General features: G+C 40.5%; 1 protein-coding gene across 1 annotated transcript in view; it reads left to right on the top strand.

The window, feature by feature from the left end:
* TCERG1L (transcription elongation regulator 1 like) overlaps positions 1 to 17,128 on the top strand; it is a 158,323-nt gene that overhangs the window by 115,955 nt on the left and 25,240 nt on the right. The window contains exons 6-7 of the mRNA XM_035138259.2: positions 5,060 to 5,160; positions 8,483 to 8,571. Coding sequence (XP_034994150.2) covers positions 5,060 to 5,160; positions 8,483 to 8,571 — 190 coding nt within the window. The remainder of the gene's footprint in view (positions 1 to 5,059; positions 5,161 to 8,482; positions 8,572 to 17,128) is intronic.

The following is a 17,128-nucleotide window of genomic DNA, read 5'->3' as shown; positions in this document are numbered from 1 at the left end:
TTCTTATAGAATTTTGAGAAGTATTTCACAAATGCTTCTCTTATTTCCTTCATCTTATCTGTAATTTTCCCATTTATATTGATTTTATTTATAAAATTTCTTTCACTTTTTTTTGATTGGGAAGCTAGCAATTTTCCTGATTTATTGGCATGTTCAAAATATCTCTGCTTCATTCTTTTTACTTTCCAACTAATTTCTTGATTGACTATCATAGAGTATTGGGTTTGTAATATTCTAATTGCCTGCTTTACTGACTCTTTATTAACTTTTTTTGCAATTCCTTCTCCTTTTTCATAATTTCATCTAAAATTTCCTTTTTCCTTTTTCCTTTCAATTTCTTTTTAATAGAATTTTGTAGTATAAACAGTCCCCTCATTACTGCCTTACTTGCATCCCAGACCATTTGTATTTTAATCTGGCCCTGGAGGTTTATTTCAAAATAATCCCCTAAAGTCTTCTTTGCTTTTTCCAAAAAAAATTGTCTTCTAATAAATCTTCAATCAATCTCCATCTAAATGTAGTTTGGCTTTCCTTTCGTATTTCCATTATCATGGAATTGTGATCTGACAATGTTCTGGGATTATATTTCATTTTTTCCCCTTTGGGTTCCAACTCTTTGGAAATCCATAAAGCATCTATCCTTGAACTGCTATCATGAACATGAGAATAAAAAGTGAACTGTTTATCAAACAAATGTTTTACTCTCCAGATGTCTATCAAATTTAACATTTGAGCCAGGTCAAAAAAAATGTCTTTGGTAATCTGCCTTCTTTTGTATCTTTTTCCCTAGCTGATCTATCTTTTTCTAATGATGGAACTCCATTTAAATCTCCAATTAAGATGATTTTTTGATCTGCATATTCAAGTAATTCTGTTTCCAATTTTTTTTAAAGAAAGCTGCATTTTTCTCATTTGGGGCATATATTCCAACCAAAATTATCTTCTCTCCTTGAATTTTTATTTGTACTAGTAAAATTCTGCCTTTCTCATCTTTTTGAATCAATTTGGGTTCTAGTGCAGGATTGATATAAAAGACAACTCTCTTTTTTGCATTATCTGCTGAGATAAAATCCATTCCTAATCTTTTGTTAATTAAAACTCTTTTATTATTTTTTCAATATGTGTTTCCTGAAGACAAATTATAATTTTTGTTTTACAATTACATGTTGAATTCGGTTGCGTTTAGCTTTGTCGTTCAAACATTCACAATCCAACTTAATATTTTAAGATTGGCCATTTTCAAAGTCACTTACAGTATCCATTTTTCCACCTACTGCTCCTTCCAAAGACAGCCACTCCAAAGCATCTCTTTGTTCTGCTAGTGGGTTGTCATGTCCAGTTTCTAAGTCTCTTCTGTGTTTTTCAAAAATTTCCCTGGCATGATTTTCTGTTGTCAACCTGTGTCTCTTTTTCATAAATGTAAATGAGATCCCTCCTGCGTATTCCCATTTGTATTTTATGTCTGCTCTTCTCAGAGCTATTGTCAAAAACTTGTATTTCTGTCTTCTAATTCTGAGTTTAAAAGGGATTTCCCTAAAAATGTCCACCTTCTGTCCAGCAACCAGAAGATTGTCCTCAAAGGTGTTTTTTTTGGGGGGGGGGATTGTATCCCTTACTTTCTTTGTAACAAGTGTTAAGAGGACATCTCCTGGTTGCTTTCTCTGTCTCATTTCCCTCGTGCGAACTCTGAAACAGCTTTCAGTCATTTCTGCCACCCATTCTTGACTCTCCCCCATCCAATCGGCAATTGTCTTTGCAACGTATGTTTCTAAATTCTGTTCTTCCTCTGAAATTGGTAATCCTCTTATTCTCAATGTTTTCCCCCCTCTCTCTTAACTGCAAAAGAAGGATTTGATCTTCCAGATCATTTTGTCTTTCTTGGAGGCCTCCCACAGTTCCCACAATAGCTTTCTGCTCCTCTTTGAGATGGCCCAGTTCCTCACTGGTTTCTCCCCCCAACTTTTCTGCTTTAGTTTCTAAATTATTAACTTTTTCACCTGACTTCCTAAACTGTTCCATCAACAAGTTAGTAGATTTTTCCAAGTCTGAGTGCACTTGTTGTGCCAGGCTTTTCATTGACTGGGCCATCTCCTTAAATTCAACAAATTGCTGTGTGAGAAAGTCAGTATAATCTGCCTTCCCTGCTTTTTCCATTGTTGTCTCTCCCTGTACACTCGCACACCTTCTCTCAATAATGGAGGCCTTCCTGGTAACAGCTCCTTTTTCCATCTCTGCGCTAGAGGACCTTCCCGCAGTTGACATCTTTGTTATGATCTGTTCAAGGCCACACCTGTGTTCCCTTGTTCTGTCCAGAAGTGAAAATATTCTCTCACTCCCAAGGTGAACCGTAATATCTTCCCTTTACACTTTTGGCCCCCCCCCAAACAAATCCTTATAAAAGAATAAAAAGGAAGAAAAGAAAAAGGAAGACCACCAGAATAAAAATAAAAATAAAAAAGTGTGAATGATATCAATCTGTTTCAATACCTCTGTCACCCAGAAATTAGTTAGCACAGCCAAACCCTACTTGTCAAAATTGAGAGGCCCAATACCCAACAGGACAATTCAGACATAGAAATAACCAAAAAAAAATGAACAAAACCTGTAAAAACAATACGAAATAGTATACTTCTCTTCAGCAGTTCTTTTCCTTTTCCAGAAAGTGGCAATGAATGGAGAGTAGACAACTTTTAATTTAACTTAATTATAAATCCAAAACGTTATAATCCAGTTCTTTATTTGTATTCCAATGTATTATGGTCCGAATCTTGAAATTTCCAGCTTTAAGCGATATGCTTCCAAAGATGTTAAAAGTGCTAAAAGTTGCTTGCTGGCAGGTAGTGTTGCAATAAAGTTCCCTGGTCTCAGTGAGCACTTATGTTCTAATCCAACTCCAGCTGTTCCAGGTTCTCTTTTCTTTCTGGGGGATTTCTCCCCCAGTGCAAATAGAGAGTTTTCCTGCTTAGCCTCGGTTGGTGCCTCCAAGTTCCAGCCTGCATATCCAGTCTCTTCATGTAAAGGTCTTTTTGCCTTCTACTCTGCCAAATATCAGTCTGTCAAATTGTATCTCCACTAGCTTTCAACTTACATCCAAAAGTTACCCTCTAAGAGGCAACCTGACATTACTGTAACCAATATGTATCCAAAAGAAAGATAGTGTCTTAAAACATCCAGTTGCTAAAAGAAAGTTTCCATTAGCTGCTACTTATACTCCTCTCCCATTCACTAAAAGCTCCTTGCAGAGCCAGTCCACAGAAATCAGGAGCTGACTTCCTTTTTAGCTTCCGTTTTTGTCAAATCAATTAATTTATGCCTAATTTCTTGTTTATTTTATTTTTTTGCTTTTACCTCTAATCGGAAGATCCACTGCTTTTGGTGACGGTATGTGGCTTTGGCTGTAGGGTGCGATGGAGCCATGAGCGGACTCAAGCCCCTTCCCCTCCCGCCTTGCAGCACTCATGGGTTAGGGTGAGATCCCATGCTCTGCTGGACCCCTGGAGTCCCCACTAATCTGTGGGGTTTTTTCAGGGGGGGCACCTAGCCCTGGAGCTCATCCCCGGTGCCCTATTAACCAGGACAGTGTCATCTTTAATCGGATGACAGTGAGACCAGAATTCCTACCACAACTTTATTGATTACAGAAAGTGAGTGGTTTCATAGGCTCTGGTTCGACTAGCTCCCTGCACCCTTGCAGGCAGCGCTGACCCAGGGCACCAGCATAGGTCAGCCAAGGGTGAACACCTGGATAGGTGGAAAGTCGGGAACAGGCTATGTCCACCACCCAGATGTCCCCCTGGACTCAGGCACGGGCACAAGGGGTTTGCCAAGCCATTTGAGTCCCTGGATTCCTTTAATGGAATACCCTTCACATAAGGATGACAAGAGCATTCTCCCATCCTTATCATCTGAACCAGTGCCTATCCATAACCTTACAAGTTGTGACAATTTGCTACGCGGCAGGCGAAACCCAAATGCCAATCAGCCAAGTGGGGGAAATTCCTGCCATGCCCCTGTCCCAACGACAGACGACACACGACGGCATAGCAAGGTTGAGCGCAACAAAGCCCCAAAAGTAGAGAGAGGTGGGCAGGTGTTCCAAATGCACGCACCAAAAGAGGAAGCTCTGGGTCACATGCGTGGGTATATATAGGTCCCTCAATCCGTTTGGACTGCACCCCATTGGCCAGATTGAACCCAACATCGAGGGACCTACCAATCGGGTGTTGTGGCTAACAAATCTTACCCACCCACAATATGTGCCCTCTTTGAGGGAGGCCCCGATTACACACACACATGCACTAGTTCCATTGAAATCAACAAGGCAAATTGGTTATGGTTTCAACTTAATGTGTATGAAAACCATTATGTGCTACAGTAGAGGAGCAAAGCTCAAATCATGCACCTTCTCACTGTGCTTGCGGAAATAAATTTATATGGTTAGGAAAAAATGGATATCATTTATGTAACATCTGAATAAGCAAACCTGCTCAATATTGACAACTCTACATGCAATATGGGCAAGTGAATGAGCCTAAGGTCTGCCCTGACACCTCACCATGACTGTGAGGTTTGGGTAGGACACACGAGCCACAAATTTCCTTCTTTGACCTGGAATATGTAACACCTGATGACCTAAGAACCATGCTAGACATATCTGGATTAGCTCTACAGAGACACATTATTCAAGTGCTATGTGAATGTTATGAGGTTCCAATCCATTATAACTCAAGTTTTCTTGATTGTATAGTTTTACTTCAGCAATTTCAAGAGGCAATGGCTAATGTTCTGTGGCACATTTTATTATGCCTGGTTTTGTACCTCCATGAGGAAAACCCTGTTTTGACAACAAAGCATTGGGTATTGCAGAGATGCACATTTTCTAAGTGCAACATAATTTACTCATGGGTGGGTGGGTGAGTGGGGGCAACTTTTTTGTATGTCTGCCTAACAAGCTTTTTCAGTTAAACCGCAAAACCCCCAAATAATGGGGAAAATATAAGTCGTTGACAGCTCAGTGGGATATAGTCACTTATTGGATCCAATTACTTTTGTGTTTCAGTTTCGGATAAAGGCAAAGAATCAAATAGGACCTCCTGCCCGCCAACCCTGATTCTACATACTGAAATGAAAAATAAGCCAACAGAGAGTGAAGATGAGAAGGTTTGTTTCACATTATATTATTCATATTGGGGGTAGATATTGATCTGCAGAAATCAAACAGTTAGCAAGGGTTTGTTCCATAGATTTCACTTTTCAATGTACCAAATTCCTTTGTGTAAGTTTCAAGAATGCATTGTACCATTCATCTGTTTCAGAAGCCCTGGTCATACATGGGAACCAGGGGGAAGATTCAGATAGATCACATGCTTCAAAATTCACAAGACTATACCATTTAAAACTACACATTGGTGACTGAATATTTACTGAAGCCTAAACTGTTCTGCTCATGAATAGCTACCAGATCAGGAAGAGTTTTCTAGCTTATATTCCTGCCTGACATACTGCTCTTCTCCATGCAAGGAGTTTCTAAATGTTTGCTTCTTTTTGTTTTACTTAAAACACACACACACACACACACACACACACACACACACACACAATTTAATTATTTATTCGTGGTTTATAAATTAAAAGTAAAAACAATATGAACAAAACAACGAGTGGATAAGAACACAATTAAAAGTTAGATAGTTTTCACTACTTCAGATCTAATAATTTAAATATTTTAAATGCCTGCGTGACTTTTTTTTTAAAAAAAAGTCTCTAAAAGATAGCAAAGTTGGTCCCAGGCATACCTCCTTGAGGAAGGCAATTGATAGATGGAACTTAAAAGTCCTCTTATTGTAACAAACCTCACTTCTGATCCAGTTGGTATTTGGAGAAAGTCATTGCTCTTACTGTGTGGGCAGGTTGATATGGGAGGAAGGGCTTAGATCCCCCAAAAAACTGAGGGGTTTCAGGTCCTGCCACCTTAAATTCAGCTTGAACATGAATAGGCAGCTAATGGAGTTCTTTTAAAACTGGCATTATATGACCTGGGCAAGTAATGTCAGTCAGAACTACAGATACTGCATTCTGCACCAAATGACACTTTTGAATGGATTTCAGGGGCAGCCTTTCTCCTCAAAAATTACATTTCTAAATATATTTTTCTCACAGAATGCAGTCCTGAATGCACACAAGGTTCTGTCATCACAATCTGCTACACTTCCATAAGTCAGTAAACCTGCAATTGTTGCCCGAAACTTCCTCTTGTTTCCAGCGGAAAGATACTGGCTCTGCCATTTTCTCTAACTAAGGAGGATCCCTGCTGGAATTTCCTCAGCCCTTCCACATATTTCAGCCTCCACTGTTTTTGTTTTAAGAGAAGGTTGAACAGAGGTACTTGATCAATACATTCCCCCTCATTTTCTTGGTTTTGCCTCTCCATGGGCCTTGCAGAGTCCTTGTGGATTTATGGAAGTACATGTTTCACATCAACATCGCTCTGTGTCTTCATCTCTCCATTGGCCTGCAGAGGCACTCTTAAACGCTACAAAAATCCATGAAGTAATTTTGAAGAGCACTCTCTAAGTGTCCTACAGTGCTTAAAGAAAAAAGCACTGTCAAGCTGTAGCCCTTTATGGACCTGCCTTCTCCTCCTATGCACTCACCCATTCTTTAAGCCACTAGCATAAATGAACAGGCTGTGACCTTCATAAAAGTTGTGACAGTGGAACTGGATAGATAAATGCCGTGGTGCATTTTGTACAACCACGTGAGGTGCTTAGCATGTGAAAAAGTCAAATCCTATAAAGGATTGGCGGGGGAGATGTCCTTTTTATTGGGCAATCATGATGATTTGTGCTCAAATTGGGGCAGTTATATATGATTCCACTTTTAGTACTGTTTAACATTTCAGGGTGGCCGTACTGCTTCATTTCCAAAATGTTCTGCTGAAACCCTGTAATTTTTTATACCACATACATTCCAGTTTGTTTATTGTCTTTTGTGGCACAGGATTGCCCCTCAGGAAAGTGATAACATGGTGACATTGAAGAAGCATCACAGAGCAATTTATAAATTAATGTGTGGCGCAGTGAATAAGGTTTCTGGAATTTGATGGACCTTTTTCTCACCTAAAACCTAGCATAATGTGATTGGATTTATTATTTTTCTGTGCCGCTTTTCATTCAAATGACTCCCAAAGTGGCTTACAAACAATAAATAACAATAACATCTCCCACCCTGCTGCACTCCACCCAAAATGGAAATCGAACTAGTTGTGATGGTTGCAAATAAATGAATGGTAAAATAATAATTTAATTGAAATGCACAATAGGATTAGTCATAACATCTGTTGAAAGTGGTTCTTTTCTGTAACAATCTTGACAATCGTTGCCTTATCTATACACACATTTTTTGTATTTTGAACATAAGTATGTTATTATCAAGATTAAGCAAAGGACTACAATTACCTTTCTATTCATCTCTTTCTAGTTCTTTTATATTGTTTATTGCTCCCTGCTAAGTTCCCTATAGGTTGATGTTTGTATGAGTGCAAAATAGCATATGCTTAATTTCATTAGTGACTGCAAGTTGAAGTGAAGCACTTAGTATAATGATGATTGCAGATATTAATATTGTGAAGCATGAAGTGAGTGGATGCATAATAAATGACTCCTTTTGGAAATAAACATTGTCAAGACCCATAAAAATATTATTCAAAGTTTTACTTGAAGAACTCTTCAAAACAGAACACACACAAAATCAAAGATACAGCCAAATTATCCATAAGGCATATGCTTGACCAAGCATCATCAGTTCAGCATCTTACAAAATATGAAATATCCAAACTTCATTTACATCAGGGGTCCTCCTGATGTATACGGCCCGAAGGCCTCTTTTATCTGGCCCGCGACGACCCCCGGCTGCCCACTTCCAGATCGGATGTGCACCAGAAATAGCTTGTGCACATGTGCAGGCATCACTTCTGGCGCACTTCCGGGTCGGAGGAGGCCTGTGTGCATGCGCACAAGCTATTTCCAGCGCTCTTCTGACCCGGAAGTGTGCCAGAAATAATGTGTGCACATGCATATGGGCATGCACTCACATGCGCTCCCCCACCCTCCGGCCTGCCGCGCGATCGGTGCAGCGGGCACCAGCTTTAAGCTGGGTAAGTTTGAGGACCCCTGATTTACATCTTCACTCCACAGTGTTTTGAGACAAAAAACTAAAGGCAACACCATCTGAAATGGCTATTTGCAACTCAGTAACTTTGTCACGTGAACTAAGGTTAAAACACTCACATGTTAGCTAGCAGAAAACAACAAGTAGTTAATTATCAACTCAACAAGAGCTCAGAGTGCTCTTCTTGCTTTTCTAAAGTTTGAATGTTAAACCTTCATTAATGCAGAGGCATTTCCCATTTTTGTGTCAATTAAACCACTTATACAACAACTATGTCTTTTGTTGATCAATCTCTCTATTTTTCCATATGAAGATTCACCCTTTAAAACTGCTCCCAGACGATGAGAATTCTTCAAATGGCAACAAGCCTGTGGCATCCACTCCTGTGCCAGGATCTCCATGGTAAGCATATCTACCCCAGAAAGTTTCACTCATCCTATCAGCACTATTGCCACCCAAATGGAGGATCTGTTTGCCATGGTCAATGAAACAAAGGAGAAAGAAATATCTTGGACATAATGACATCTTTCCAAAACTATCACTGTGAATTTTTGCTACTGGTTATATAAATCATGTCGTCCCTCAAAGAGGGCATGTGTTGCGGTTCAACCTGGCAACCAAACCCTGTGTTGTGGGTGGGTATGATTGGATAGCCACAACACCCTATTGGTAGGTCCCTTGATGCTGGGTTGAATCAGGCCAATGGGACACTAGCCAAACTGATCAAGGGACCTATATATGCCCATGCACTCTTTTGGTCAGTGCATCAGAACACCCACCCACCTCTCCCTACTTTTAGGGCTTGTGCGCTTGACCTTGCTATGCTGTCGTGTGTCATCTGTTGTTGGGACAAGGGCATGTCAGGAATTTTACCCACTTGGCTGATTGGCTGGTGCCACTTGGGTTTCGCCTGCCATGTAGCAAATCATCACAACTTGTAAGGTTGCAGATAGGCACTGGTTCAGGTGATAGGGATGGGGGAGCACTCTCTCTATCCCTATGTGAAGGGTATTCTGTTAAAGGAATCCAGGGACTCTATGGTTTGGTCAACCCTGTGTCCGTGCCTGAGTCCAGGGGGACATCTGGGTGGTGGACATAGCATGTCCCCGGCTTTCCACCATTCCAGGTGTTCACCCTGGGCTGGCCTATGCTGGTGCCCTGGGTCAGCGCTACCTGCAACGGTGCAGGAAGCTAGTCCAACCAGAGCATATGCAGGGCCGTCTTAAGCGTAGCTGGCGCCCTGGCTCCGTGGTGCGAACTACCCCCCCGGCGCCCCCCGTTTTCGAGCACACGGCTATCTGGCGGGTGCAGCACGGCACCCCCTGGTGGCCCTGCGCCACCCAGCCTTGCCTTAGGGCCGGCCCTGAGCATATGCAACCACTCACTTGATTTGTAATCAATAAAGTTGTGACCTAAATTCTGCCAAAAACCAAACCAAAATTTGAGTCTTATCTGAATTCATTTAAAGTGGGAGGTTCAAAGGTCTAAACACGCAACTGTACAAAAAAATGAAATCAATACATTTTCATATTTAAACCTGCTCTATTCCTAAAATTCGGAATGGATGCTTAGTTAAAAGTCCATAATAAGTACTGGAGAAAATAAGATTTAATATACCAAAATCTCAAATCTCACGTACCTAGAAGTATGTCTCCTTGAACTCAGTGACACTTATTTCCAGGTAAACTTGCACAGGATTGTGCTGTCAGTTACACAGCAGCTCAGGTAAAAAATATAGGGACAACTGGGACCTGTTTTGTTTCTTGAGAAATGATATTTCCAGTTTTTACAGTATCTAATACTGCAACAGAAGTCCCCCTTCCTCTTTCATTCATTGTATCAGGTTCTGAAGGTGCTTGGGAGCTGCAGGAGAGTAGGGGAAGTTCCATTGTACAAGAGGAAGTCTGTTGCATGAGCAGAATGGCAGGATACAACCCTATCTTGGTGTCAAGACAAAAACACTTCCATTTGTGCATCATGCCGATTCCCTTTTTTAGCTGTTGTTATCATGACAACTTCCATGCTTCCATAAATACTACTACTACTAATTTTTTATTTATACCCCAGCCACTCTAAAGTTACATGTCACTCCAATCTCCAAGCGGTATGAAATTCCAGGGGTACCAGGCAAGCTAACCAGGGTCTGTGTTCCCTTTTGGACAGTTAGGCACAGCAGCAGAGTCTGTGGTGCCTTTATGATTTATGGTTTATTTGCACATATATACAATCTGAATCCAGTGGAGGGATATCCAGCATTACTTTCCAAGAGATTCTGGCCTCTCCCATAGCCACAATATTGGATTCAAAACAGGTCACTCTCAACTCTCAACTGTTATCCCCTAAAGAAGTGAAGAAGCCTATTCAATTTGTGCTTTTCACACCTAGCCCCTTGGATGCTCTGAACTTCCCAATTGTTTATCCCATGCTCCCTACCAGGCTATCATCTCAAGGAAACTTGCCTCACTCAATTAGTGCCTGACTCATGTTACTATCCTAGGATTAAGGAGGGGTCATGGCTTAAGATGTCTGCCTGATTTAATTAGCTGTCACATATGCTTATAACAGAGGCTTATCTGTGGGTCTATGACAACTCTTACTACGCACTTGGTTCCCTCTTAATTACACATTAGTCTGGCTATTTCCCAGTTCTAACACCCCAACCTTAATTCAGAACTCTGATTCATAACTGTAATGGTGCTGTTGCGGCTACTCTTGAGTAAAGACGCCCAAGAGTTTTATTGTGCATAGTATTTACAGTGCAGAGATAGCAGAACACATAACCTCTCAGTCACTTGCAGAATCCGGGAGTGGACGTTTCCGGCTGCGGAACCAGCATAGGAGCTTGGGCACCCTGAAACACCTCTTCCCGACCTTATGTTTGGTGGCACGCCTTAATTCGGGCACCGGAAGAGGCTGCATGTTCCCCTCCACCTGTTGGTCAGGGCATTGCAAAGGCTCTCCAACATCACTGAGCCCTGACACCTCCGTCCCGCTACCTTCCTGATTCCCCTCAACTGACCCGCTGCCACTGCTCTCACTGGGCGAAGTGCTGGTGAACAGGAGAGGGGGAGGTTCCCTGTAGGAAGGCCCCCGGACAATAACAATATTGTAAAAATCCATAATATTACAAAGGAAGAACATTAATCATGGCAAAATACCCAATAGAACCATAGAGACTCAATCTGGTAAATAATAATAATAATAATAATAATAATAATAATAATTAATAAATAAATAAATAAATAATAAACAACAACAACAACAACATGCTTAACATCAAGCTGATTCCACCTGATAATCTATCACAGAATCACACTGAAACATGGAGCAATCCTTTAAGGAGCATCTTATTAATTCATGCCTATTTAGATAGAAAATCAAAGTATTTATGAAATATTACTACACCCAGTAAAAACCTGGAATTGATCCCCAACCCTCTCCACTCGTAGGTTGGCTTCATGCTTCTGTGATTGATGTGACATTACCAGGCATAGGCTGGGATGTCATTTGGAAACAATAGCAGGAATTCTGAGAGGGACTCCAGGTTGTATAGCTCAAAGCAAATTAAAAAGTGAGTTACTGGTTGCTTCTGTGCAGCCTGCCCCTCCCATATTTGCTCCCCTTAGTGGTGCAGCAATACAACTGCTAGCAAAGCTACGCAGTCTTGCAAGTGTAAAGACATGTCTGTATTTTGGGATAATAAGTTTGTGCAAATATGGAGCCATAGAATCAAAGTTGGAAGTTGGGAAATGAGCGTACCAGGGGCAAAATTTCTTTATAGTGGATAACCCAAGTTAAACTCAAGCTATAAACCAGGAGTTAAATGTTTTTAAAAGGCTATTTTTTACTATCGAGGAAGGAGCCTTGTGACATCTTGAAGACAACTATGAAGATTATTTTAAAAGAAATAGAAGTTTGTCACATCAAATAATTAGTGCTTTTAGAACTATTTTCTGCAGTTTATACCTTTGCACTGTGATCGTAAGCATGTCAGTCCCACACCCACTGAACACAATGGTACTTAAATCTGATTGAGCATGCTTAGTATTGTAGCCTTAGTTTTCAGAAGATTTTATATATAAAATTCTTCTATCGCCACCTTTTTAATTAGTGTCCTGTGAGTGAAACAAATTACCATACTTTTGCATTTGGATAATTGAAACCTTTATTATGCCAAATAGGGACAAGCAGTGTGCGGTTCTGGGAGATGAGACCGATAATGGTTAAATTAAATGTCAAATTGGGTTAGAAGGGAGAAAGTGAAGGCATTTCTAGAGGGAGCTGCCATTTGGATCCATTTCTAAGCACCTCTCCAGAGGGGCTTGCTGGGTTTTTCAGTTAGAAATAGAAAAGGACCATTTCTATTTTAGCTATTACCGTACCTTGCTTTTATTAAATACCTAGACTTCAGCCAGCCCAGCGGTAACGGTCCACACAATGAATATGCGTTTGTAGGTGAATCAATTCTCTTATCATCCATGGTACTGGAAATGCAGACCAGAGAAGGGAATTTAGAAACAGAGGAGAGAATAAATTGTGGACTGGTCAAAATTTCCAGGACAGGGAAATGATCAAGAATTTTATTGGGGAAAAGGTTTCAGAAGATTTTACTCCTGTGCATCTCTTAACATCCCACCACTTAAAAGACTGAGGGTTTCCCTCTTTGAGTTCTCTAAGGCAAACATTGTGTATTGTATGTATATTACATTGAGCGCCTTGACAGTGAATTGATAAATGCCTGCTGTCTTCTACTTTCATGTGTATTCCTCCATTGCAAAGACAAAATAGCAAAGTAGAATGTGCAAAATGGTCACCCTTAAAGATGGCTAAGTTTGCCATCATGCTTGAGATGAGATACTGCTGCTCTCCCTTCCCAAACATCGGCTTGCTATTCAAGCAGCTCATGAAAGTATTATCTCTTCTTTCCCATACTGTGCATGTGATGTCACATCATCGGGAGGAAGCCAAGTGCAGAGCCTAGTGCTGCACGGCTTCAAAGACCAGTGGCTCCTCCTCTCTTGTGCTCAGCCTCCTTCCATGGGAGGAGGAGGAGGAGGAAGCCATTGAAAATGTGCTGTGCTCGGCTTCCTTTGCCCCCTCAATGTTGGGGAGGGGAGAGCCCCTTCCCAAAAAATTTGGGGGGACAAAGCAGTTTGGGCCCCATGAGTTGGCACCTCTGAGCACTTTCGCCTGGGGAAGGCAAAAAGAAATGGCCATCAATTTATCTCCCAAAGTCAATATAGATAGATATACAAGAATACATGTTTAATAAATAAATTACCACAGTACAAACACAATAATAAATCTTAAAACAAAGCTAAGAAGTCATGCATGGGTGGAGGGAAGTCTTTGAGTCACGAGAGGGAAAAGCATGGAATAATTAAGTAAAAACCAAATGTGGATTTACAATGTAATAGAAAATGTGAATGTATAAATATGAGAAATACGAAATCCTATGTAAATATTATGTACATGCATTGAAACATCAAAAAAAAAATGGATCAAAAAGAGAAAAAAGAAAAGAAATGGCCATGATGAAAATGGGAAGTGGGACATGACGGCAAGTTGGGTAGGCAGGTAGTGGCACATTCCCATTGTGCCTTAGGTGGCAAAACAGGATGGGCCACCCCTGGCGATAATCTTCTTGCCTCATCATTCTGCAGAAATTGGGAAGCCCTCTTCCCACCTTCTGTTTTAGTGGATGCAGATCAGGGGTAAAATTTGGCTTGGCTTGGAAATGAATTAGACTGTTCCTTGATCGTTTGGAACATGGCTCAGCTTATTTCCAATGCCATCCACAGGGGGCTCGCCCACCCTTATCTCTAACTGTTTAGAAATTGTGTCTTATTTGGGACACTTATCTACAGCTCTGAATATTTATTAGCTTTTATTTTATGTATTTAGTTCATATCCTTATATTCCTTCTAAGGGGCTGCTAGGGTAGTTCACCATAAAATACAATGAACAATACAAGCCAAGCAATAAAATCAGCATAATAAATACAGTTGCAAGCCTTCCCACCCCCACTGCAAAATAGAAAGCCCAACTATTTCTTGCATTCGTAGATCTGATAGGCTGTGCCACTTAATAGTTCTAGGGATAGATGAATCAACCTATTTCAAGCACTTTTGTCTCTGTGCACCCATAAGTTCATTAATACAACCATTTCTGCACTAATCTGTGCATATAGAAAAGAATGATCTGCACACAAAAATTCATATTTATTTAAGTCCTACTTTTAAATGCCTGCTTTTTTCTGCAAAATATGCATTTCTAAATATATTTTCTCTTTAAAGCTGCATTCTTACATGCATCTTGATTTAGTCCCTGTGGAACACCCTCCCATCAGATGTCAAAGAAATAAACAACTATCCGACTTTTAGAAGACATCTGAAGGCAGACCTGTTTAGGGAAGCTTTTAATATTTAATTACACACACACACACACACACACACACACACACACACACACACACACACTAATATATATATATAGTATCCCACCCTCCCCAGCCGAGGCCGGGCTCAGAGTGGCTAACATCATAAAAACAACACAATATGCATAAAAAGAGACATCAATTAATTAAAATACATCTTAAAATTAATTCAGACAAGTTAAAATCTAGGCATGTGGCATTATCATGTTGGAATTGAGAGTGGTTAATACTTGCCAGGACCAATCATTGTATTTTAGTATTTTACTGGAAGCTGCCCTGAGTGGCTGGGGAAACCCAGCCAGATGGGTGGGGTATGAATAATAAGTTGTTGTTGTTGTTGTTGTTGTTGTTGTTGTTGTGTTGTTGTGTTTTTAAGCCAAGAATCGCACCTGAACATTCTGGAAGTGCAAAAGCCAGTGGATGTGCACATTAGTCCATTTGGGAGGTGTGGATCAGCTCAGTTCTTACTGAAATGTGCCAATATTTAGTTCCTCAAGCATTCTTTTGAGTTTCTCCAGTTTTAGCCCTTTGATTTGAGCTGAATGAAGGGCTTATCTTGAGATGATCAGGAAGATCTGTGATCAGGATCCCCTGCAGTTATTTGTTAATTCAAAGCAGTTTGTGAGGTCAGCTCATTTGTCTGAGGCTGCCAAAACCGAAGCTGCTCTTAGTCTCATTGGTTGTAAAGAGACAGGCAGGATGCTGTGCCAGTCTGCAGACCGGCCCCACTCAAGGTTAATAGCAGCTCTATGGTTTAGATTTTGGGACACAGGTGGCACTGTGGGTTAAACCACAGAGTCTAGGGCTCTTTGCAATCCTGCTAAAAGCATTAGCTGCACTTTCCTCACTCTCTGCTGCCCCCCAGAGGTTTAGTGCTGTGGTAACATAGAATGCCGGTGGTGCTGTGGGTTAAACCACAGTGCCTAGGGATTGCCAATCAGAAGGTCGACGGTTCAAATCCCCGCAATGGGGTGAGCTCCCATTGCTCGGTCCCAGCTCCTGCCCACCTAGCAGTTCGAAAGCACGTCAAAGTGCAAGTAGATAAATAGGTACCGCTATAGCGGGAAGGTAAACGGCGTTTCCGTGTGCTGCTCTGGTTCGTCAGAAGCGGCTTAGTCATGCTGGCCACATGACCCGGAAACTGTATGCTGGCTCCCTCGGCTAATGAGCGCCACAACCTCAGAGCCGGTCACGACTGGACCTAATGGTCAGGGGTCCCCTTTACCTTTATGGTTTAGCTTAGCTATAGGGCGTAGGAGGAAAGGCTCACAAATTCTTAACTAGTATATGAGAACATCCATAGAAAGCCATATGCAGATGTCTCTGCCCCTGATGGTTACTGTCACTAATAATATGAGTGTTTATGCATTCATTGGTGGTGCTCAATATTATTCTTCATATAATCCAGATATTTATTTTACTGAGACAGTACGTTTAGCCTTATGTTAAATCAATTAAGCACTTATTTATCCTCCTGTTCTCACATCGCATGCCGGCTCCTTAATGTGCATGCTTCCATGGCCAAGATATTTATAGTACTTTAGCTTTCTGCTCCTTAAGCTTTCTATCAACTTCAGCGTGATCTACTGTGAGCTAAAAACCTGGTCAATGATGTGCTTACAGTTTCTGAGCTGATTAACATGGTTGGTAGTGGAATTAAGAACCATGCCTCCGAAACGTGCACAAAAACAACCATAACATTTCCCTTGAACATTACTACAAAAATCACAAGAAAAAATTGCTTATCCAATTCATAGTTCAACAAGAGCAATAATTTTAAACTGAGTCTTTTCTTCTTTAATCTGGAGATGAAGAAATCCTATATCGCCCAGTAGATTTCTTTCCAAAGCCATTTGGGTATTACCAATAATTTCACTAACATTTTGCTGTAATTTAATTACTCCTAATTTATTATGTGAAAACTAATTCCATCTTCCTACTGCTTAATCTTTATTAATCTTTCATTTATATGCAAGCTTTCATTCTGAAATCTAGCTTCCTTCCTCCATCTGACACCTACCAAACATATAAGAGCTTAAGGGTTTTTTTGTGCCCCTGTAGAGTTTTTATGATTGGTAATAAAATAGCATTTTGTGAAAGTTTATTATACGTTTTTCCAATGACACTTATATTCATACTCTGAAGTAAAAATCTTAGAAATCTCCTTTAATCCCAAAATTAGCTTTGTTATCTAAATTCTGCTGGTTTTCTATTAGATTTTAGATTCATTTCAGTTGTTAGTAAAATGAATCTAGTGGTGCCTACCCTTATAAAACCCTTATAAATGTTTTTACATTGTATATCTGGTTATTGTTCGTTCCACCCCTGGCATGGATTGATAAATATAGCTGGTAGATTAATAGCATACATCATAGAAAACATCTGAGACTCCTTTGTCCCACCAGCCTGCATCAATTTAGAAACGAACCATGGCCTTTAAAAAAAAGTATTTCTTTACCAAATTGTGTTGCAGTAGTAACCTATCATTATGGCAATTACAATTACTAGTTTTGAAAATGTGCT

The sequence above is a fragment of the Zootoca vivipara genome, chromosome 5 (genome assembly GCF_963506605.1).
Source record: "Zootoca vivipara chromosome 5, rZooViv1.1, whole genome shotgun sequence".
In the NCBI taxonomy this organism is placed as follows: domain Eukaryota; kingdom Metazoa; phylum Chordata; class Lepidosauria; order Squamata; family Lacertidae; genus Zootoca; species Zootoca vivipara.
The sequence above is the reverse complement of the archived record's forward strand: the minus strand, read 5'-3'. Positions and strand labels throughout refer to the sequence as shown.